Source organism: Tupaia chinensis, unplaced genomic scaffold (assembly GCF_000334495.1).
Source record: "Tupaia chinensis unplaced genomic scaffold, TupChi_1.0 Scaffold000430_1, whole genome shotgun sequence".
In the NCBI taxonomy this organism is placed as follows: domain Eukaryota; kingdom Metazoa; phylum Chordata; class Mammalia; order Scandentia; family Tupaiidae; genus Tupaia; species Tupaia belangeri.
Window position 1 is genome coordinate 3,391,099 of NW_006159935.1, and position 22,433 is coordinate 3,413,531.

The 22,433-nt window shown below is 42.4% G+C and overlaps 1 protein-coding gene across 4 annotated transcripts in view; it reads left to right on the plus strand.

Moving 5' to 3' along the window:
- The window catches only part of PLD1 (phospholipase D1), a 134,008-nt gene extending 111,895 nt beyond the window's left edge, over positions 1–22,113 (plus strand). For 3 of the 4 annotated variants that reach the window (XM_006155054.3, XM_006155055.3, XM_027774423.1), the window contains 5 exons: positions 2,425–2,474; positions 12,082–12,216; positions 16,981–17,134; positions 17,936–18,053; positions 20,390–20,614. In XM_006155054.3, coding sequence (XP_006155116.1) covers positions 2,425–2,474; positions 12,082–12,216; positions 16,981–17,134; positions 17,936–18,053; positions 20,390–20,614 — 682 coding nt within the window. Of the gene's footprint in view, positions 1–2,424; positions 2,475–12,081; positions 12,217–16,980; positions 17,135–17,935; positions 18,054–20,389 lie in introns of all 4 variants that reach the window. The other variant, XM_027774422.1, reaches the window with a different exon arrangement.
- Positions 22,114–22,433: the final 320 nt, after the last annotated feature.

Consider the following 22,433-nt stretch of genomic DNA (forward strand, 5'->3'; position numbering starts at 1 on the left):
ACGGCTAGTAACAATCAGCTGAAATATCAGTCCCTCTCTTATCCACGCACATGGACAATGTGTCTGGAAAATAATAGCCTCACTCTGCGTTCCCTAGGAAGGTAAATAGCTGTTGAGCTTTTTGCATTCTTTGCAGTAAGGAGACAAACAAGGGACAAAACGAGATGCCTAAAATGGTACAATTTGCGTGTATTTGGTTTTGAGTCTTTACATAGCAAATCCTTCCATAAAATTAGTAATAATATTTGGTTGGTAAATGAAGCATGAAATTTCTGTCTTATTTCCTAGAGTTTTAATTCTGTTTAAACTTTAGGGAAAGTGGAAAGTCTTGTCCATATATACTTTTAAAATGAATTATTTAATTAAATTGTCAATGAGTGTGTTTGCTTGCCAGAGAGCAGGAGAGACAGAGGAAGGAATGGGGAGAGAAAGCCTCCCCGTGTGGGGCGTGGTCACACCACAATCCCTTTTCTTCCATTTCTCCATCCTGTCAGCGTTGAAAACATGCCTGGCTGACTTTTCAAGCTTCCAGGGCCAGAACTGGAACCACAGTCAGCCATGTGGCATGTGTTTCCCTTTACCACTTTGAAAAGCAGTTTCTATATTCACCCAAAAAGGCCAGTGGAGTTGATCAGGAGGTCTGGGAGGTGCCAGCTGGGTGGGATGGTGTGGAGAAGCTGCACAGAAGGAGGTAGAAAAGCACCCTGACCACCTCCCTGGTCACTGAGCTGTGAGAGAAACGCGAAAAGGTGAGCGGACAAGCCTGGGCGTGAATCCAGCTCCCAGTCCGGAACGCAGTGACCCGAGATACGAAAAATCCTCATCAGAATCACACTTGCAGTAAGTCGGGCAGTGACCAGACCTGAGTGTTCTGTCTCTTTTTCTTTATTTATGATAAAGGATGTGTGCACACACCTGGAAGTAAGAGACAGAGAAGGGGAGGAGCGCCTTCCGCAGGGTCTGGCCATGCTGGCAACCTGGTCTCTCGTGCACGTGTGCAGTGTGTCTCGGTTCAAATGGGCTGGAGTTCAAACCCTGGTTGCCATCTGTATTCTGACTTCTCATGAGCGGGGCTTATCACTGCACCATGGAGCTGGCCTAATATTTTTCCAAACCACATTCACTTTTTTTTTTTTTTTGTAACCTTTCTAATCAAACCGTTTTTGGTAGTAGGAGGGAACGAATGGAACTTTACAGAGAGATATGGTGTATAGAGAAGCAGAGGGTCAGAGCCTTGGTCAAAGTGCAGTTGAGGGCTTCGATGTCTTCTTGCTCAGGCCCTTTGAGCAGAGGCAACCTCTGCAGGACTGGATACTCCTCTGGATGCGGTCCGAAGCCTCCACTGTAGGGCAAATCTTTTTTTTTTTTTTTTTTTTTTAAATCTCCTTGTTTCTCACGGACTTTTCAAGCTTGTAGCTATTTGCCAAGATTTCAAGAAAATATTTCTTTGTTTCCTCTATGGTCATCTTGCCTTGTTACGGTATGAGGGAATTTTACCTGTGGTTTGGTCTATACTCTGGGGTTGAAGGTGTGCCCATTTCTAATGTTATCAGATTTATAATATGACAAACAAAGCTTTTCAAGGATTTCAGGCACTGACATAATGTTAATTGGATTCTATCCACTTCATTTGCCATTCTAATATTATTTTTGGAATATTGTCAGTTGTAATTATTTTCTATGACTATTTTCTTGAGTTTGAACCAGCAGAGTGAAATAACATGTTTGGCTTTTGTTCAGCCACCAAAATTATAACCTTTTATTATGCAGAAAATATCTATTTGCTGGCATCATCTTTAATAATTTCAGTGCTTCTTAAGCATAACTGTGTTTTTAATTACTTTCATAAAGCAAGCAGATGGAACCTAAAATTTTTGGTTTTATCAATCTTTGTAATTCATCAACTATTATCAGAATCTTGAGAAACAAGATTAGCAAAATTCATTCTTTGAGGCTGTGTTTTTTACTGTTAAGAGGCAGACTTTGTAGAGACAACACAGTATAATAGTTCGTCGAATTCCTAAATTACTCTAAATGTTTGTCCTCGCCATCTCTGCTAGCAAGGTGATTCTGTGGGTCTTCTTATCTGTAGAGGCATTTGGAATTTATCTTGTCACCAAATTTTCTAAGTGGAAAAATTCATTCATAATCCATATTTTTTAAAAATAGCCTCTTTTCCTAAAATCTAGCATCAATTTTGTGATAGTTCCATTCACTCACCTTAAAATACCTACTTTGTCCTGTTAATAACATAAAAATGATCATTATGTGATTTTTTTTTTGCTCTTAAAATGTATATAGCATCTTCTCATATAAGCACTTGTTTGTTTTTTACTTGGATTAAAATAAAAATCACAAATATTGGCATTAGAATCCATTGTTTTAAAACATCTACAATTATTTTTTTCCTTTTTGTGCTTTTAGAACCATGTGCAGAGGGGAAAATTCCATCCTTGGACAGTTAAAAGCAGAGCGTAAGTAAATGCTTTTTCTTTTCTCTGTGGTCATTTTTGATCAAAGTACCTGTGATCTATAAGGTTTTTTATAGTATGTTTATGGAACTCTGTTCATGAAAGTTACCCCACAAAATGCTCACCCGAGATAAACTATTCTTATTAAATTGTTTAAACCAATGTTCAGATAAAGACACCAGGACTTAAGGTGCAAAGGCAGTAAAAAATGGGAGTCCTTTTTAATGCAGGGAAATACAGCTTTTGGGAAATACACAATGAATTGCTGTTACATAGAATTACCGCGCATTTCCAAGGGTGAGGAAGAATAGCCTTGATTTGATCACTGCACTGTGTATACATTATCAGAATGTCACGATGTTTCCCATAAATAGGTGCAGTTATTTCTTGTCAGTTTAATATATTAGGTTGTCAGGAAGGTCATGATGTATTTTTCTGTGCAAAATGTGGCATGTCTTTCTGTGCAAAAATATGGCATGTCTTTCCCAACGACTCAGTAACAATAGTGTTTTTATGATTTATTTTTATAAACCGTTGTTTTGATAAGAGCTGAAATCTGTAAAACGTTCACACAGACCCCACGTGCGTGGTCTCCACCACCGTGTGCCATACAGATCCTGAGCCTGTTCCTCCGAAGAGCAGGCAGGACAGGTGGCACTCCTGTTCTAACAATGAGAAGCGAGTGCTGCGAGGTCAGCAGGATTTATGTATTTATGTGACTTTCGTACAAGTGAACGTCTCAGGTTCTCACAGCGCTTACTTATACGTAAGGAAGAAAGGCCGGTATACAACCGTCTAACATGTGACTGACTTGGCGATTATCATACAGAGGTGGATAGATAAACACACACAGAGACCTTTCACTTCTGTAGTTCTTCACACTTTTCAAATGAGTTTTTTGGTTTGTTTGTTTGTTTTATTATTTTTTTGAGAGACTTTTGCTGAGACAGAGAGACAGAAAGCGAGAAATCACCCCCCACCCCAGGGGATGGCCATGCCACAATCCCTTCTCCTCCATTCTCCTCTCAGAATCTTGGGCACACATGCACATGCTCCTGGCATGAGAGTTAGGCTGCCAGATCCAGGGCTTGAACCATGATCACCTATGTGGGAGTCCAACGACATAACCATTACGCCATCTGCTAGTCTCTCAAATGAGATATTTTTAAAAAAGGGATCCTCCTATGTCATTCCTGGCTACAGCATATTGTAACTATATGTCGACATCTCCCTGAGCTAACTCTGACGTCAGCACACAGTACTTAATATCATGCTTTCCTGTACTGCCCACAGCAGGTGCAAAAGGCCCCACCCAGCTTAGCTGGAGTCAGAACCCAATGTCTGATCTCCATGTAAATTGAGTCCATGTTCTTAAAACTTAGACAGCCATACCAAAGACTGGATTTTATCCAGAAGACAAGATGAGGTTGGTAGAAGCCTTTGAGTCCTGGGCCAAAGTCATCCACGTGGTGTTGACATGAAGATTCACTTACTATTGGTCAGCAGGGTAGGGGAGAGAGACTGGTGTTGGGCAAAAGATAATGGCGCACTGGTGAGAGAAAAGGAGGGCCAGGTGTGAACAGGTCTTGAAGGAAGACTTGAGGTGATGTGGGAGCTGGAGGGAAAGGACGGATTTGATAACTCTAAAAGTTTAACCCACTGACCAGCAGGGTAGAGCGGCCGCTAAGATGTCTGGGAAAGCCAGGAGCCACCATGATCACATGACGCCAATGATGTGGCCTTCAGACACAGTGTAAACCTCAACTGAGTTTTTGAAGAAAGATTTTATACTGGTAGCCTCCTAAATGAGAAGTGCTAAAGGAGGCTTTGGAATCTGAGGGGAAATATTAGACTTTCCAAGTTTTTACATTTTTAACTAACCAATAAGGAATTGGGGCCAGTAGGTGGGGTTGTGGCTAAGCTCTTAGGACTGGCCGACTTAGCCATCATAGGATGGCTGACTGCAGTTCAAGTCCTGGACCTGGTGGCTTGAAAATCATGCCGGGCAGGTGTGTGTACATGCCCAAAATCTCAGGAGGAGATTGGAGGAGAAGGGATTGCTGAGTGGCCATCCCCCCAGGGGGTGATTTCTTGCTTTCTGTCTGTCTCTCTCTGTCTCTCTAGTGAGTACACTCTCCCCATGGCATAAATCTCTCTTTAAAAAAAAGAAGAAAGGAAGGAGAATCCCATAGTGGATATTGGAAACCCCAACATATTTCCAGAAGTCTAAAAGACTACACATGCATACCAAGGGCCATGGACATCTGCAGGAGAGACTTGACAAGCCTTAAGCACTTCCCTCTGGCTAACCTCCTAACCAGCACACCCCCAGAGCCCTCAGTAATGGGTAAGAGACTCTGGTTCCAGGCATTTAAGAAATCATATAAAATATGTTCCCTAGGGAGAGTGGAATACAATTATAAATGACAAAAAGAAATGCTGGAACTTCACAAGTAGGTGGAAATTGAACGGGAATTGCACAATGCATTTCTAACTAACCAAAGGATCAAAGAAGATCTTCAAGGAAGAGTGGAAAACGCTTTTCGATAGATGAAAATGAAGACAACAAACATAAATGTTACGAAAAGAAAGCCAAATGCCTCAGTGAAACACTACTAAACCAAAGCCAACACTATAAAAAAGATTACACATTGTGATCGAGTGGGATCTGTCTTAGGAAAAAATCCATCATTGTAATATATGGTGTTAATAGAATAACAAAACCATGATCTAAATGCACCTCTGTTGTCTCCAAGGACTCAGACAAGGGTATCTGTTTGTAGTGACAGGACAGGCCACGCCAGGATCTAAATAGACCTTTTTATTTATTTTTTTTTCAAAGAAGATATACAGATGGCAAATAACACAAAAGGGTGTCATCATTGTTAGTCATTAGGGAAATTCAAATCAGAACCAGGAGGAGGTACGATTTCACACCAATTCAAAGTCAATAACAGCGATAATAATGAAGTTTTGGCAATGACACAGAATGGGACCTAGCAGTGCAAAATTGTGCAACCACTTTGGAAAACACTTTGGCAGTTCTTCAAAAGTTAAACATAGAATTATCATGGAACCTCACAGTCCTCCGCTAGTTTGTACTTAGAAGAATTGAAAACATGTGTCTACACAAAAACTTGAGCCTAGATGTTTATAACAGCTCTAGTCATCATAGCCAAAGTAGAAAAACCCTAATGTCCACTAACCGATTACTGTCTAAATGAAATGTGGTATATCCACAGGATGGAATATTATTTAGATATGAAAAGAAATTTACTAATACATGCTATAACATGGACGAACCTCAAAAATGTTACACCATGTGAAAGAAGCCAGGCACGAAAGCCACATCTTCTATGGTTCCATTTTTCTGAATATCTTTAATATTCAAACTCAAGAGGAAAGTACATTAGTATTGCCAGAGTCCGGGGGGAGGGAGGGATGGGGAGCGAGTGCTGATGATTATTTGGTTTCTTTTCGGGGTGGTAAAAATGTCTTAAATTAGGCAGTTATGGTGCTTGTACAGCTTCATGAATAAGCCTTTTAAAAACCCATGGAATTACACATTTTAAAGAGATGAATCTTATGGTATAAGTTTAAGGATAAAATTGATAAATTTTATGAAATTTTAAATGATTTTAAGCTTAAAAAGTAATAATTTAAGTTTTTAATATATGTATATAATTTCAAAATATGCATTTTTATATATATGTGTGTATACGTACTATATATATATTTAGGTGTTGAGTGCCAATACTTTCTCACTGATGGTCTGCTCCATCTACAGAACTTTAGAAACCTCTTCTAGGACATAAGACATGCACATTACCAGTCACAAAGGTTGTATCTAATTGAGCCCAGGACAGAGAAGATTAAGAGCATTCTCTTGATCTCTATTTTCTAGTGGCTTACAGTGATGACTACAGTGAATAAGGAAATCTATAAAGCTAATTAATTAAATAAAATCTGCAAAACCATTTTGCAAACAGTGGCTTGTAAAAATGCAAAAGTGAACTTGCAGGAGTATAAAAAAAATCAAAATGAGCTTATTATTTAGTTGCTCAATTGTAAAAATGTCCTGGGCTTATTCTGAGGCATTTCCTTGGGCTCCGGACCGTTTTCCTGAATTTACTTATTCAGGGAGGGAAGAAATTGGATGTTAACACAATAAGTAATTCCAATGTTAAGCCCATTAATGAAAAGATTTCCAAATACCCTGGGAGCAAGTCAAAATTAGGCATCTCAGTGGGGAAAATGTTCATATTCTAAACACGGAGAGAACAGATTAATTGCACACTGCCCCTCCCTGAGGTGCAAGAGGGTATTGTTGGTTTTGTTTTTGTAAATGTGTAGTGGGTTTTCAATACGTGAACTAGCTAACTGCTAATTGGATAGAGAAATATAGTTCTCCACTGTTTCAATTATTTATAATAACAAAACTGCTGCTATGAATATGTTAAAAGTCCTGAAAGAAAACCAGCAGTTGGTGTATAATTATCTGATACTCAAATCTTCAGAGACTTAATGTTTAATTTAAAGCATTTCTTCATCATTTTTATGAATTGCCGCATTTTAGCAGCCAATTTAGTACAATTTAACATAAGGGCCTGAGATATTTAATTAGGATTAGAAATGCATATACACAAAGCACTACAAGTTTTCAGATGACAAAAGCCTGCGATAACTATTGATGTCCCTTCATGAAATTTGTGAACATCAAGACTCCACGGCATTGAGTTTTTCTTCAGTCCAGATGTGTGCACACGGGTGTTTATGACAAGTTTGTCCTGGGGTTTGTATAAATCTCCAGATGTTCGGTAACTTCACGACAAGTAATCTGGAAACCTTCCTGATACCTGTCCATCTATTGCTACATATGAATGCTTGTAGATGATCCTAGCAGTCTCAGGTTTTCAGTAGGTACTATTTCCTCAGTGTGGCCTCCAACCACACATGAACATCACCGATGTTGTGCCCATTACATGACGAAGCAGTTTCTTCACAGAACTAAGCACTGGCCAAATATCTTCGCAGTTTGCTTTTCTTATTTCCATGCAGAATATGAAGTGGATTCATTCACGTCATAGATGGACAGCCCCATTGCGTTTGACAGACCACCCGTGTGTCTATGCCAAATGCCCAGTAGGATTAGGAACCATTATCTTTCTTTTCTGTCCTGTTAGTGAAACTGTGGGCTGTTTTTCTCAAGATCATTTTTTTAAATAAAGAGATAAAGGTATTATCATTTCCTAAGACTTGCTGCGTAGAAAAGGGTGAATGGGAAGTCAGTCTGGACTGTGGCTTGAGATGTTCTCCGACGAACCGATACTGGGCTGGGACTATTTTGTTAGGAAATGCACATATCAGTACTGTAGAAAGTTATAAATTATGACATGTCTTTAGCCTTCAGGTTGCTAAGAGCTAGTTAGTATCACTACCTAAAAAGACGTTTTGAAATAATTTCGGACTTACAGAACTGTTTTGGAACTGCCGTGTACTATTTACCTTGATTTCCCAAATGTCAACACTTCACTTTCTCTGCTTCCTAATCCTCTCTCAGTAGGTAGCCACCTGGATGGATTTTTGCTAACCTGAACGCTTTTAGAATCAGTCACAACCATCACGTCTGTTTACTCCTAAATATTAAGTTGATGCAAGAGCAGTTGCCTTCTTGGATCGTGAATTTTAAATCATTATAGCTAAGCTCAAACACATATTTATTCATAAAAATAGAAACCATTACAATTAACACATCGCTAATGAGAAATAAGCTCGTTTGTTTAGTAGCATAGAAATCTGTGCTTCACGTTTCAATGAACCCTTGGAAAGCGTCTTCTGCATCTTGCTGGTTGTGGAAGCATTTTCCCTGCAAGAGGTTGTTGAGAGCTTGAAGAAGTGGTAGTTGCTTGGTGAGAGGTCAGGTGAATATGGTGGATGAGGCAAAACTTCATAGTTTAATTCCACTCTTGAAGCGTCGATTGAGCGATGTTGGTCTTCAAACGTTGGTCGGGTGTTGTCATGGAGAAGAGTTGGGTCCTTCCTGTTGACCAATGCCAGCTGCAGGTTGCAGGTTTTGGTGTGTCTCATGGTTGCTGAGCTTACTTCTCAGATGTCATGGTCTCACCGAGATTCAGAAAGCTGTAGTGGATCAGACCCTACAAAAGTGTCCATGGCACTTTTTGGTGGAAGTTTGGCTTTGGGAGATGGTTTGGAGTGCCTCTTGGTCTGACACTGAGCTGGTTGTTGCCGACGGTTGTATAAAATTCACTTTTCATCGCATATCACAAATCGATTGAGAACTGGTTCATTGTTGTTACATAGAACAAGGGATGAGGACACTTCAAAACAATTTTTCTTTTCAGTCTGCTCAAGAGGCACCCACTTATTGAGCTTTTTCACCTTCGCAATTTGCTTCAAATGTTGAATGACCATAGAATGGTCAACGTTGAGTTCGTTGGCAACTTCTCGTGTCGTTGCAAGAGGATCAGCTTCAATGATTGTCTCAGCTAGCCATTGTCCACTTCTGAAGGCCAGTCACTACACTCCTTATCTTCAAGGGACTACATGGGAGTCCAGCGACATAGCCATTATGCCAACTGCTGGTCCCCCTCCAAACTCTTTATACCAATTTGCCTTCTTATCACATATATATAAAGAATGTGCTTCAACCCATTTTAACCAACAGAATATGTTGTTATATGTTGTTTGTTTGTTTGTTTGTTTGCCAATATGCTGAGGTACTTGATGAGTTGGTTTCTCCTGAATCAGAGTTCTGGGAAGGGTCACAGGAATCTGATGTATATATATGTACATATATCAGCTATGTATCTATCATCTATCTATATTAACACACACACACACACTCTTGCCTCAGCCTCTGAAGTCACTGGAGTTTCAGGCCCGCACCCCTAGACTTGACCTTTAGGTCAGACCAGGAATCAAACCAAGACTTCCTCTTTGGTTCCAGCCTGCAGGTCACAGGGTCTTAGCAGTGACACCATGGTTGAGCCATGGGGCATGTGCGCTGACCAGAGACACAGAGAAAGAGAAGTGAGAAATCATCCCCTGGGGGATGGGGTTGACCATGCCACAGTCTATTCTCCTCCATTCTCCTCTTAGAATTTTGGGCAAGCACACACACATGCCCAGTGTGAGTTTCAAGCTGCTGGATCTGGGACTAGAACTGCCGTCAGCCATGTGGGAGTCCAACACCTTAATCACTACGCCACCTGCTGGTCCCAGGAAATCTGCTTTTAACAAGTTTCACAAAGGTAGTTCTGATGCACACTGAGAACCACTGGTCTATATTATTCTATGTGAATTTTTATTGAAAAACTACTTTTTAGTATTTATGTTAGTACAGAATTTGCTCTATGATTTCTTTAAAAAGCTGCTTTGCATCTTAAAACTTTAGATTCTAGAACCAGCTACAGGAAAGCAGTTAATACAGAGATCGAAAGCTGAAATCTCAGCTGTCACCTGAATTTGTAACCGTTAGTCCATTCACTGGTTTGTTCAGCATCTGTCTCTGCTATACAAGGATGAGCACAGCACGGTGTGTGTGACCCAGTTCCTGTACCAGTAGAGGATTCTATGTATATTTGTTAAAATTAGCATTATAGCAGAAATGTTTCCCAGAAAGTTTGTGGTCCCAAAGGACTTAAAAGAGGGGCTACTCTTTGAAGGGCCAGCAGGTGGCCTGGAGGTGCTAGGTCCCACATGGCTGACCATGTGACTCGAGTCCCAGGCCCACCAGCCTGAACATTATGCCAGGAGAGTGTGTGCATGCCCAAAATCCCAAGGAGGAGGAGGGCTTGAAGCATGGCCATTTCCTCTGTGGGAGAGATTCCTCACTTCCCCTTTCTCTGTCTCTCTGTCTCTCGCTGACAAGCTCACAGATCCTATAGCAAAAACTAAAAACGAAAAAAAGGAATGCTCCTCTTTTTTGGATCAGAGAAGAATTTAAAAGAAGAGGTAATGCTTTAAATGAAGCATTTTGCTAATATAGTATAACAAACGGGGAAATATCCCTAAAGAAGGATGTTCAAAAATCTCCTTCACATGACAGTTTTAAATATGAGCCTCTTACAGATGATGCACTAGTGTCCCAAGACATCAACCCTTGTCAAACACAGCTACGAGATCATTCATATGTGTGGGTAAGAGGGGAGTCTGTATGTAACCTGAGAATGAAACATCTCCAAGATCCTCAAGCTTAATGGAAAACACTGGATACCATCAACAGCCAAATAGAAAACATCAGTAACAGGTGGAAGGATCAGTAAATGGAACATAACTCTATTAGTATGCTTCAGACTCTCATAGAGAAAAGAAAAAGGGATGCTCCCTTTCTATTAGAATTTGTGATGGTTTGGTTCCACTCCATTTATTCTTAGTGTCAGACTCTGCTTATCCAGGACGACTGCTGCGGGGACAGGGACCCTAGAATCCGTGATTAACACTCACACCAGGGAAATGGTTCTGGGTTGGCTGGGTGTGGGGTGCATGCTCCTTATCACAGGACGGCCTCACGGTAGCTGAGCAGGGCAGCGTTTTAAGGTACAAGCCTGGTACCGTTCGTTCTGGGGGAAATCCTCTCGGTCAAGTAGTCAGGGTTCTTTAGTTTCCTAATTTGAACTGTCTAGAGGAAGAAGGGCTTTTTAAATGCCAGCACTCCTTCCCTCCAGGCCTGTAAGATTTAACTGCTGCTTTGCACCGGGTGTGCTGTGAACTGTCTGTGGTAGGTGGGCGAGCATGCACCCTGCAGCCGATTCAAACAGCGACAAGTGTCAATGAGACGGGAGCAGACACCGCTGAAGTCTGGGGTTACCTGTGCTCGCTCAGCAGTCACCTCCGCTCTTCAGTAGTTACTCAATAAATCATTAAAATAGGACATTCGTGAACCAGCAGATGGCATAATGGTTATGTCATTGGACTCCCACGTAATCTACCATGGTTCAAGTCCTGGCCCTGATGACTTAGAACTCACGCCAGGTGCATGTGCACACATGCATGCCCAAAATCCCAAAAGGAGAATGGAGGAGAAGGGATTGCCATCAACCCTGGGGTGTGATTTCTCACTTTCTTTCTCTCTCTCTGGTGACCGCAAATGCCCTATAGCAAAAAACCTCTCTCTCTCAAAAATAAAAAAGAAGACATACATATTTGAATGTATTTTTGGATTGCTTCACCAAAAGGAAGACAGAAGGCACGTCAACCTTATATTTTTAAGGAATTATTTATTTAACTTCATTTACCATTGTCATTATTAGTTTTTAACCAGAGAAAGAAAGAGAAAAGGAAAGTGAGAAAGCAAGCCACTGATTCTGGGTCTCATACTGTGAGTGGCTATGTGGAGTCCAGCGCCTTAACCACCATGCCACCTGCAGGCCACGTTCTGATACTTTTCACTATACTTCCATTCAGAGTAACAGTATAAAACCCCTCAAATAAGATTAAAAAAAAAAAAAAACAGTTTCTGGGTGAATTCTGAAATCTGTTTTGAACAGCCCATTTAAGTCATATATTCATTGTACAAAACAATAAAATTTAATGTGCCTTTATTGTAATTGGTCATGTTAATTTTAGTCATTTCCTTTTGAATTTACAGTTGGTAATCAGTGGATAAACTACATATCATTCTGTGGTCTCAGAACACACGCAGAGCTGGAAGGGAACCTCGTCACTGAGCTCATCTATGTGCACAGCAAGCTGTTAATCGCCGACGATAACACTGTGGTCATCGGTAAGTACGTGGCCTGTGGCCGTGTGCCTTGTGAGCTGACTTACCCCATGCAGAAATCGTTCTTGCTATTTCTCCCAAGCTGCCTTTGCAGTCAAGGACAGTAACACAGTTATCTAAAACATTTCCCAAGCAATCATTTTCTCTATCACATCTAATCCGCTTTTATCCATGAAGAATCAGAAATACGAAGCAATTAAATGACTTTTTGAAAATTACAGTATCCAGAGGCAGCAATTTAGCCCAGCAGTCCATTAATCTGTCTGCTTTCGTTAATTCCGTTATTTTTATTTCAACTTCAGGGATTGGAGGGGGGAGTCGTGGAGAGGGACGATGTGTCATGAACGAGGACCTCATGCTAATTCGTATGTGTGTTCACACATCCCCTAACCGTGATCAGAGGTCTGCAGCTAGGGAGAAATCAAGATCAGAAGAGCATTCCCATGTTGCTGCCTCTGGCCTTATTGTTATTTTTCTCAACACCTACGTTGAGGGGTCAACAATTCAGGCACGGAGCCACCAGCTTGGCTGGGTGTGTGTATGAGGAGGGAATTTTGCATTAATGGCCTGAAGCACTCTGAACTATGGTCTCTTTTTGTCCAGGATATACAGTGGATTTATTTTTTTAGAATTATTTTATTGAACTTTATTTATTTTAATTTGATCAGAGAGGAACAGAGTGAGAGAGAGATAGAGAGGGAGGGAAAGTGAGAAAGCAAGCTGCCAAGTCCGGGACTTGAACCACAATCAGCCACGTGGGAGTCCAGCACCCGTAATCACCATGCCACCTGCTGGCTCCCACAGGAGATTTCTCCAAAGCCCTTTCCCACTGACAGTCAAGAGAGTTCTTGGATGTACGTTCTACTCCGATTAGATCAACTTGACCGGAGAGGTGGACGTTCTGCTTCATTCTTTTGATCACAAGGGAAGCTCCATTTTCCCATCATCGAATTGTCTTGTCTTCCGTTATTACAGAAACACTGGAAGGCCGAGATGAGAAACAAGGTGTTAACAAGCAGCCAGATAAATTAGGTGACGAGGGCGGGGCAGGTACCAGGGAGCTAGGGCCTGTCCTGCTGTCAGGAGTTCTGCTCATCTGTTTTAAACTCGCTCATGGTAATTTCTCAGCTACCGTAAGATGCTTCCCTATTCTTTACAAAGCTAAATGTCATGGATATTTTGAAATTCGGGGCAGGAAATGTGCCTTTTCCATCTTTATCTTCCACGAAGAAAAGAAAACAGCAATCTCGTGTCTAGGAGTAATGAGACTGTCTTATCTGGAATGTGATTCAGAAAGAAAGGAAAATGGGGTTCTGAAGCCAGAGAGTGTCTGTGTGGATGACAGCATGGGGACAGGTGGGTGCATTCACACACACTCCTTTAATACCCACGTAGGGCATTTAAGAAAAATACCTTCTGTCTTCTGTTTCTTGTTCTGCAGGGATGGAAGAAGCTTTTTAGGAGTTTATTTACTCTCTCACTTCCCCAAAACATAGGTTTTTATTTATTTCCTGCTTACTCTATCCTTGTTCTTTAAAAGCCAACCTCAGAATATTTTTATATTAAATCTGACAAATAGAGTAAGGAGGAAAAATATTGGTGTCTGCTAAATATTTCTATTCTTAAATAGAAAAACAAGCAAAGCCCAGTAGAATTCAGTTTATCTCTTCTGCAAGATTTCCGAAATCTTCACCTAAAAATTGACAGGTGTGAGTATTTTCATTTTAAAGGTCTGACTTTCAGCTTGCTTTACTCGACATAAAGTATACAGACAAAGGATTTTTCAGTAATGCAGACAACGATTAAATACGTTTGTTGGTTTATTTAATTGACGTTTTTTCTTTTTTTTTTTTTTTAAGAGGTTCTTGCTATAGGGTGCGTGTGCTCGCCAGACAGACAGAGAAAGACAGAGAGACAGAAAGCAAGAAATCACCCCCCAGCGGGGATGGCCACACTGCAATCCCTTCTCCTGCATTCTCCTCTCAGGATCTTGGGCACACACGCACACACGCCCGATGTAAGTTTTAAGCCACCGGGTCCGGGATGCGAACCACAGTCGACTACGTGGGAATCCAGCGACATAGCCATTACGCTAACTGCTGGTCTCAAATTGACGTATTTTCTAGAAAGGTCTCTGACCTCTCAAAGGCTACAGTTTATTGAGACTAGAAATAATTGATCAATTTTACACACAACTCTTATCCACGCTGATGAAAACCTCTCCAATAATAATAATAATAATAATAATAATAATTTTAAAAATATAAAAAAGAAAAAAATATTAAAGTAATCTGCAATTATTATTTTAACATGGGAAACTTATTGCCAAAATTAAATCATTGGTGTGAGAAAAAGCACTAACCTTTATTCTCATTTTTTTTCTTCGTTAGAAATAACAGTCTGTTCTCACATCAGAGATCTCTTCTGTGTATGGCTGTAATGATCTGTTGCCCAGAGTAGCCCTGATGTCATGAAATCTATGACCAAACCCCATTTTATAATCCATCTTATTTATTTATTTATTTATTTATTTATTTTAGAGGTTTTTGCTATAGGGTGCGTGCGCTCGCCAGAAAGGCGGAGAGACAGAGAGAGACAGAGAGATAGAAAGCGAGAAATCACCCCCCAAGGGGGATGGCCACACTGCAATCCCTTCTTCTCCATTCTCCTCTTGGGATCTTGGGCACACATGCACACACGCCCAGTATGAGTTTAAGCCACCGGGTCCGGGACTCAAACCATGGTCGACTACATGGGAGTCCAGCGACATAGCCATTACGCTAACTGCTGGTCCCTCGTCCCTTTCTTCATGATCCTATTAAAGAGTGGCCAACTCCCTTATCTAAGGAGGTTGAGAGAGCAGTCTGAGGAACTGCAGATCAGGCTTAGAAGCACAAGAACCACACTCTCTAGGAATTGTGGCTCAGAATGCGAGGAGTGTGGCTCTCCCCTTGGGTGTGTAAGGGCCCATCATGAAAGGCAGGGGCAGACAAGCTATGTGAGTGTGTGTGCCTGTGTGTGTATGTGAGGGGCAGGCATTCCAGGCTGGCTCACATCCAGCAATGTCTGCCCAATCCAGCAGCCTCCAGCCTGCGAGCAGCCTCTGCTGGGGCCTGGGGTGTCGTGAAGTCCCAGAGCAGCACCATGGGGACTGAGTTCCTTTACAGATCCCATCTGGGTTGATTAGGCCAGTGAGGAGGCTTCTTTGATACAAATGCTATATTTCTGCAGATTATTCCTTCCTATGGCAATGTTCTCTGGTATGGACATTACAAAGATAACAATTATCTGATAATACCACTAATAATTAACATTTATAGAGAAGTTGGTAGCTCACATGGTCTTATTTAATTCCCACCTCAATCCTACAAAGTCTGTTTTATCTCAGTCTATGAAAGATGAAATTAAAACCAAGCAAGATTAAGTGACTTGCCTGAGTTAATGCGGACCACCTGTCAAGGCCAAAGATACGGATGCAGATTTTATAACATAATGAAAAAGTCAGTGAACTGTAAAGGAAGAGTTGTTGCTTCCCAATCAAAGTATTTCCAAAGTTCCCACTTTACAGCACCCCAGAATGCTACCTCCTTTCTCTGTCGCCCTGGGTCCCCACGGGGCTCCACTCAGATCTACAGTCATTACCGACTTGGGCTCTGCCTCTGTGGCAGTGTCGGGGAAACCACAGCCATGGAGTCTCTTCAGGAAAGGGCAGCTTTTTCTCATTCACAAAGTTCTGTCTCTGGGCACACAGCAAGGCTGCTGTCACCTGAGACCTCCGGCTGCTCAGAGACAGCCAGTGCCAGTCACCGGGCCCTTTTCTCCCATCTGCAGCAGCAGCGGAATGTTGCAACCAGGGCACGCAGCACAAGCAGTAGGTCAGTGGGCCTGTGCTGTCGTGTATAGGACACCTCAAGGATTCAAAAGCGTGAGTCCTCGGTATAAAGGCAGGACGCAGGGTGGGTTTTCTGAATACAACTACTGAAAGTACTAAATACAAATACTGAAAGCATTTGCCCTTCACATGTGAAAGTCAACATTCTCAGCTCATTTGGATTTAAAAATAGAACAGAGCAAAGCTGATACGGAGCTGCTGGCATGCCGCACGTGTGGGGCGAGTAGTGTTGAACGCGTTAGCCACTCATGACGGTGGTATTTGAGGTTAGGCAGGACTGACTGCGAAGGTGCCCTTGGATTCCGACATTCATACTGACATGGCTGTGAATTAAAGGCCCAGAGTCTGATTCTTACTCTGAATGTAAAAACATCTACCCTGGAAGAGTAAGCTCGTCTCCGAGGGCTTATGATTACATTAGAATCCTCTGAGCCACAAACATATAAAATGGTAAGTAAAGTGTATTATTTCATGGAACAGAAATTCAGAAAGTTCTAGCGTCAGTGAGTTCATGGACTTGAAGACCAGACTCTTTCTCATTTCTGCCCTGACACCCTGCTGGGCTGTCTGTCCCCTAATGTTTGCAAAATGTTTGTAGCGTTTCCCAGAATCGAGTTCTCCTCCAACCCTTCAAGCTGAAACAGCTAAAGGCTGGAAGAGACAGCAAATGCTTTTGGTGTTCCTTTAAACAGAGGAACTCGCTAGAAGACTCGCTTTCACGTCATGTGGGCTGGACCCATTCTTAAACCGGTGGTTGACAAACGTAATGAAATGGCGAGGTGGGCTCATGTGACCGCCTGAAGCGTGGCTTCCCTTGTAATCTGAGCTAAACGGGTTGCTGGGGGAGAATGGTCAGCTTCACCTGTCCCTTTCAGGCTCTGCTAACATAAACGACAGAAGCATGCTGGGGAAGCGTGACAGCGAAATGGCCATCATCGTGCAGGACACAGAGACAGTCCCCTCGCTGATGGATGGGCAAGAGTACCAGGCTGGCCGGTTTGCCCACGGACTTCGGCTGCAGTGCTGCAGGTGGGCCCTCCACAGCCGCCTCTCACGTGGCTCCCCCACCCCAGCCTTGCCCTGGGCATGTGCGTGCCAGGCTCCCTCAGTCTGCAGCATCTCCCTGGTGAGAGGGTGCGGCCCACCACTGGCACCTGTGCAAAATGACTGTGCAGCATGTGGACACTTTTAGTTGAATGCTTTTTAAATGTGTAATGGAAAAAGTAACATTTTAAATACTGGGTTGGTTTTCACAGGGCTAGTGAGGATTTAGGGAGACTGAACTTGGAATTCCTGGCCCATGCTCTCAGTGTTAGTCCTATCCGTCAAGGCTCTTTCCACCTGAGCCCAAATTACAGGATGCTCTTAGAACAAAATGAAGGTTTCTCTCTGTCCAGCCGTTTAAACACTCACGTGACAGCAACTTGGTTTTTGTTTGTTCTATTTGTTTTGTTTCACAGCTTAGGATATACACACACACACACACACACACACACACAGAGCTTAGGATACACACACACATATACATACACACACAGCTTAGGATACACACACACACACACACACACACAGCTTAGGATACACACACACTCACACACACAGCTTAGGATACACACACACACACACACACACAGCTTAGGATACACACACACACAGCTTAGGATACACACACACACACACACACACACACACACACACGAACACACTTCATCTTAATGGTTTCCTTTGATTTCCTTTAAAAAAAATAAGTTCTATGGTTAAGTGCCTGAATTACTGTTACTACTAGGAACGACTTTATTTCACTCAATTCGTAGAGCTCTTGTATTTCAGGGTCGTTCTTGGCTATCTTTCTGACCCAAGTGAGGACATTCAGGATCCAGTGAGTGACAAATTCTTCAAAGAAGTGTGGGTTTCAACTGCAGCGCGAAATGCTACCATTTATGATAAGGTGAGGTTCATACACTCCCCTCCCTTTTATTTTTCTCTCACTGAATCTCATCTAAAAGCACATCTTTCCCCATGCATTTATTGACACAAAAATTTTTTTGAGAGATTTTTGCTATAGTGTGCATGTGCTTGCAGGAGAGACAGAGAGACAGAGAAACAGAAAGCGAGAAATCATCCCCTGGACGGATGACCACACCGCAGTCCCTGCTCCTCCACTCCTCCAGTCCCCTCCTGGGATTTTGGGCATGCACACACACACATGCCCAGCATAAGTATCAAACCACCAGGTCCAGAGCTCAAACCCAGCTGACTATGTGGGAGTCCAACACCTTAACCACTATGCCACCCACTGGTCCCTACAAAACATTTTTAAAGAGCATAAAAGAGCCAGTATTCCTTTAGGCTCTGCAGATGCATCTTGGAGAAAGGAAAGAATGAAAAACGGATCCTGGCTTAGGGTTTAGAAGAGGCTCTGGCCGCACTGTGATCAATTACCTGATGGAGGAACCTCATCGTGTGTGTTCTTAGCATGTTGTGACCTACTTTGTACATGTGACAGGAGAGAGACAGGGCCAGAAAGTGAGTTGGAGCTGGGTTCAACGCAGCTCACTATTGCTAGTTAACGTAACGTTGTGCACAGTGACTCGGTTTTCTGAACCTTCTTTTGTCCCTGTGAATCGGGAGCGATATTCATTAGAGTATGAGAGTAAAAATTTAGTCTCCTTGATGTATTTAGCACATGGTACGTAGTAAATGTGATCTCTCCTTAGGATGAAGTCTTCTTTTTAATAATAAGACAGTTCAGGCCAGCAGGTAGCATGGAGGTTTAGGTGCTGGATCCCACATGGCTGACTCTGCAGTTTGAGTGCTGGACCCACCTGGTTGGAAAATCACACCGGGTGCATGTGTGTAACTGCCCCATATCCCAAGAGGAGAATGGAAGGGAAGGGACTGCAGTGTGGCCATTCTCCCTGGGTGGATGATTTCTTACTCTACCCCCCTTTCTGTATGTCTTTGGTGAGTACATGCAGTCCTTTGAAAGAAACCAATATAAATAAATAAAGAAGCATGCTCCAGTCTTTAAAAAGTCTTCTAAGACCTACTCCATTGGATGCACTGCAAATGCGTGTCCTGGTAAGTTCTGTCCCCTGGTTGTGATAGAGAAGGCACAGGAGGCAGGAGCTGTCTGACAATGGCACAGGTGCTCCGAGGAACTCGGCAGGGAAAGGTGCAGGCTGAGGTTGGTTGGCCATCCATGAGAGACAGGTAAGAGCGTGTTGTTCAAAACTCCAGAGTGCTTTGCAGCGTGATGACTGCCTCATTCCTGAGGAAACATGACGGCATCTGCACAGCCTTATTCCAAGCTGAAAATCCAAGACCCTGATCAAATAGGTTGTGTACGTGGAGTCTCTTACGATATAACCTTACAGATGCAGGAGCAGAGTGGAAATAGTTAGGAAAGACATTTGAAAGAAAATAGGATACATCTGAATATGGACCGTATCTTAATGATAGCATGGAATTCATTTTATTAGATGGAAATATTATGATTATATAGACACATGTTCTTATTTTTAAGAAATACCTGATGAAATAGTCCCAGGAGAAGTATCATGATGCCGGAAACTCATTTGAAACCAACAAAGTAACTGTCGTAGATTAACCATTGATAGCTGTAAGTAAAAACACAGATAGGGACGTCTTTCAAAATAAAAAGTTAGAGGAAGTGCAATTTTCTTCTTAGGTCAGAACCTCTGGTGACATTCAGGATGATTATTATCCTAAAAATTAACCTTCACATGGAGTAACCGCAGGGAAATTCTTTCCCAGTAGCTTGATTTTATCCTGGGGCCAATAACGTGTGCAGATAAGATATGAGGATCTAGCTGCAACTGTTCTGATAGAAGCAATCCTAGCTGTGTGTTTGTAGCAAAAAGGAGAAGCAACTCAAGTTTAGTCTGTGCTTTAACATAAAAGTAATGGTCTTGGGGACCAGCCAGCGGCAAAGCGGCTGAGGTAGCTGGATCGCACGTGACCGGCTGAGCAGGATGAGTCCCAGTCCTGGCAGCTTGAGGAACAAGCCAGGCCTGTGTGCATGCATGCCCCAGATCCTCAGAGGACAGTGGAGAAGGGATGGTGACATGGCCATTCTCCCCTGGGGAGGGGGAAGGTTCTCACTCTCTCTATTGTGAGTACACATACCCTACAGCAAATTTTAAAAAATAAAAAATGGTTTCATAAAACAAAGATTTTGCTTGTTGGAATGAGTATTTTCCACATAGTGCATATGCTTTCTTTTAAACTTATCACTCCGTTTCCTACTTGTGCTTTAATCAGGTGTTCCGGTGCCTTCCCAATGATGAAGTACACAATTTAATTCAGCTGAGAGACTTTATAAACAAGCCCATATTGGCCAGAGAAGATCCCATTAGAGCCGAGGAGGAACTGAAAAAGATCCGTGGGTTCTTGGTGCAATTCCCCTTTTATTTCTTGTCTGAAGAAAGCCTGCTGCCTTCTGTGGGAACCAAAGAAGCTATAGTGCCCATGGAAGTTTGGACTTAAGAGTTACACTCCCTCGCAGCTCAAGGGCTTTCATCCTGACAACCACGCACTGCACACAGGGACTTCCTGGGAACCTCACAGCCAAAGCCAGGCCTGATGTGCAGCCAGCCAGCCTATGGACTCTGAATGCTAGGGAAGGGCTGTAGCCTTACTGGTGGAAGGACACTGAAGGCTTGCTCATTCCTCCTGCCAGTCCTTGTGAAAGGGGGCTACCTGCTTGTCAGTAGCATGTACTCAGCCACTTGAAACATGTAATCAAATGTCATGATGTATGCGAAATCCATTTCCTTTGCTCACAGTGATTTACCAGTGACTGGTCCAGGCTGCCGAACGTCGTCTGATCCTCTGTTCATGCAGCCGGTGTCTGCTAACCCTGCCCTCCCCTCGTAGTCTGTTCTGGACTGTCTGAGTTATCACTTACTATTCTAAGGTGTTGTGAAGCGAGGTTACATGGGCCGCCCCGTCCATCTGGTCCTGAAGACGAGGAAATGGTCGTCATTCTGTTTTAGTCGCTGTAAGGACAGGATAGATTTTAGATTGCACTGCAGCCCGTGTTACACACTTCCGATAATGTTGACAGCATATCTCGACACCACAGAGCAACAGGCAGGAGTTAAGCTCCAATATGGAGGCAGAGATTCCACTTTGCTCGCAGAGGTACTGACCAGGTGTGTCTTTGTGATAGGGCCCACTTGGTCAAATTCGAAAACATTTGTACGACATTTGATTACACAGCAACCAGATAAAACTCAGAGCACACAGCCCTCAGAAACCTCCAAAGCGTCGGTAGGATCCAATTCAGATAAGAAAAGATCCTTTCCCGTCCTGCAAAATTTTCTGTCACCTTCAGCTACTGGATAAATTGAAATTTGACTCTCTTCATTTCAAAGTCAAAGTCATGAATGCCATTTGAGAGAATCAGAGGCTTCATACTCTTACCAAACTAGTAAGTGTGAGTGTAACCGTATTTGACGTTCGGCTCTCCTCTTCTTCTTTAAGAAAAGTTAACTGATTGTAGAATATGTGCCTCTTGTGATATTAAATATACATTGATACAATGATACTAAATATACATTCCAGCAGGGTTCCTAGAGAAGTTAGGGTATTTATTAGTTTCCACTATGCTAGTCTATGAATTGTCCTGGAAACCTTTTTTTCCTTTTCGAATATTAGAGCACACTTGGGTATATCCTAGCTCCAGTTTCACTAAGTGGAACCACTACAGCCTGAAGAGCTCCTGTGAGCTCCTGAAAAGGTCTGAGCCCATGGACAAGGTCCAGACAGGATGGCTGCTCACGCCTGTGGATCACCTGTGCAGAATCACGTGTGGGTTGTTCAGAAGAGCAAGAACCCAACCCCTGTTCTCATGGAGCTGATACTCCAGTCAAAAGATTATGCAGGAGCATAGTCAGCGATATGGGTTGGCAGAAAGAGAGAGAGTGTTCTACCCAGGAGGGGACTCCCAGCCAGAGAACATTTGCAAATTAGGTGGGATTTCATACCCAACAATGGAACAAAATATGTTTTCTATGAATAACATTTTTCATATGGCTGAAGTTGGTAAAGTGAGTTCATTCCTTGGCAGTTGTAAGGAAGATATTTGATATTTATTAAACAAATTTAGATTGACATTTGAAGTGATGAGTTTATGTGGAATACCTAAGAATTTCTTATATTTTATTTTAAATTTTATTTATTTTTTGGTAGAGTTTTTGCCTTGGGACACATAGACTTGCTGGAGAGAGAACAAGACAGAGGCAGTGAGAGTGAAAGTGAGAAATCACCACCTGGGGGGATACCCGCAATAATCCCTTCTCTA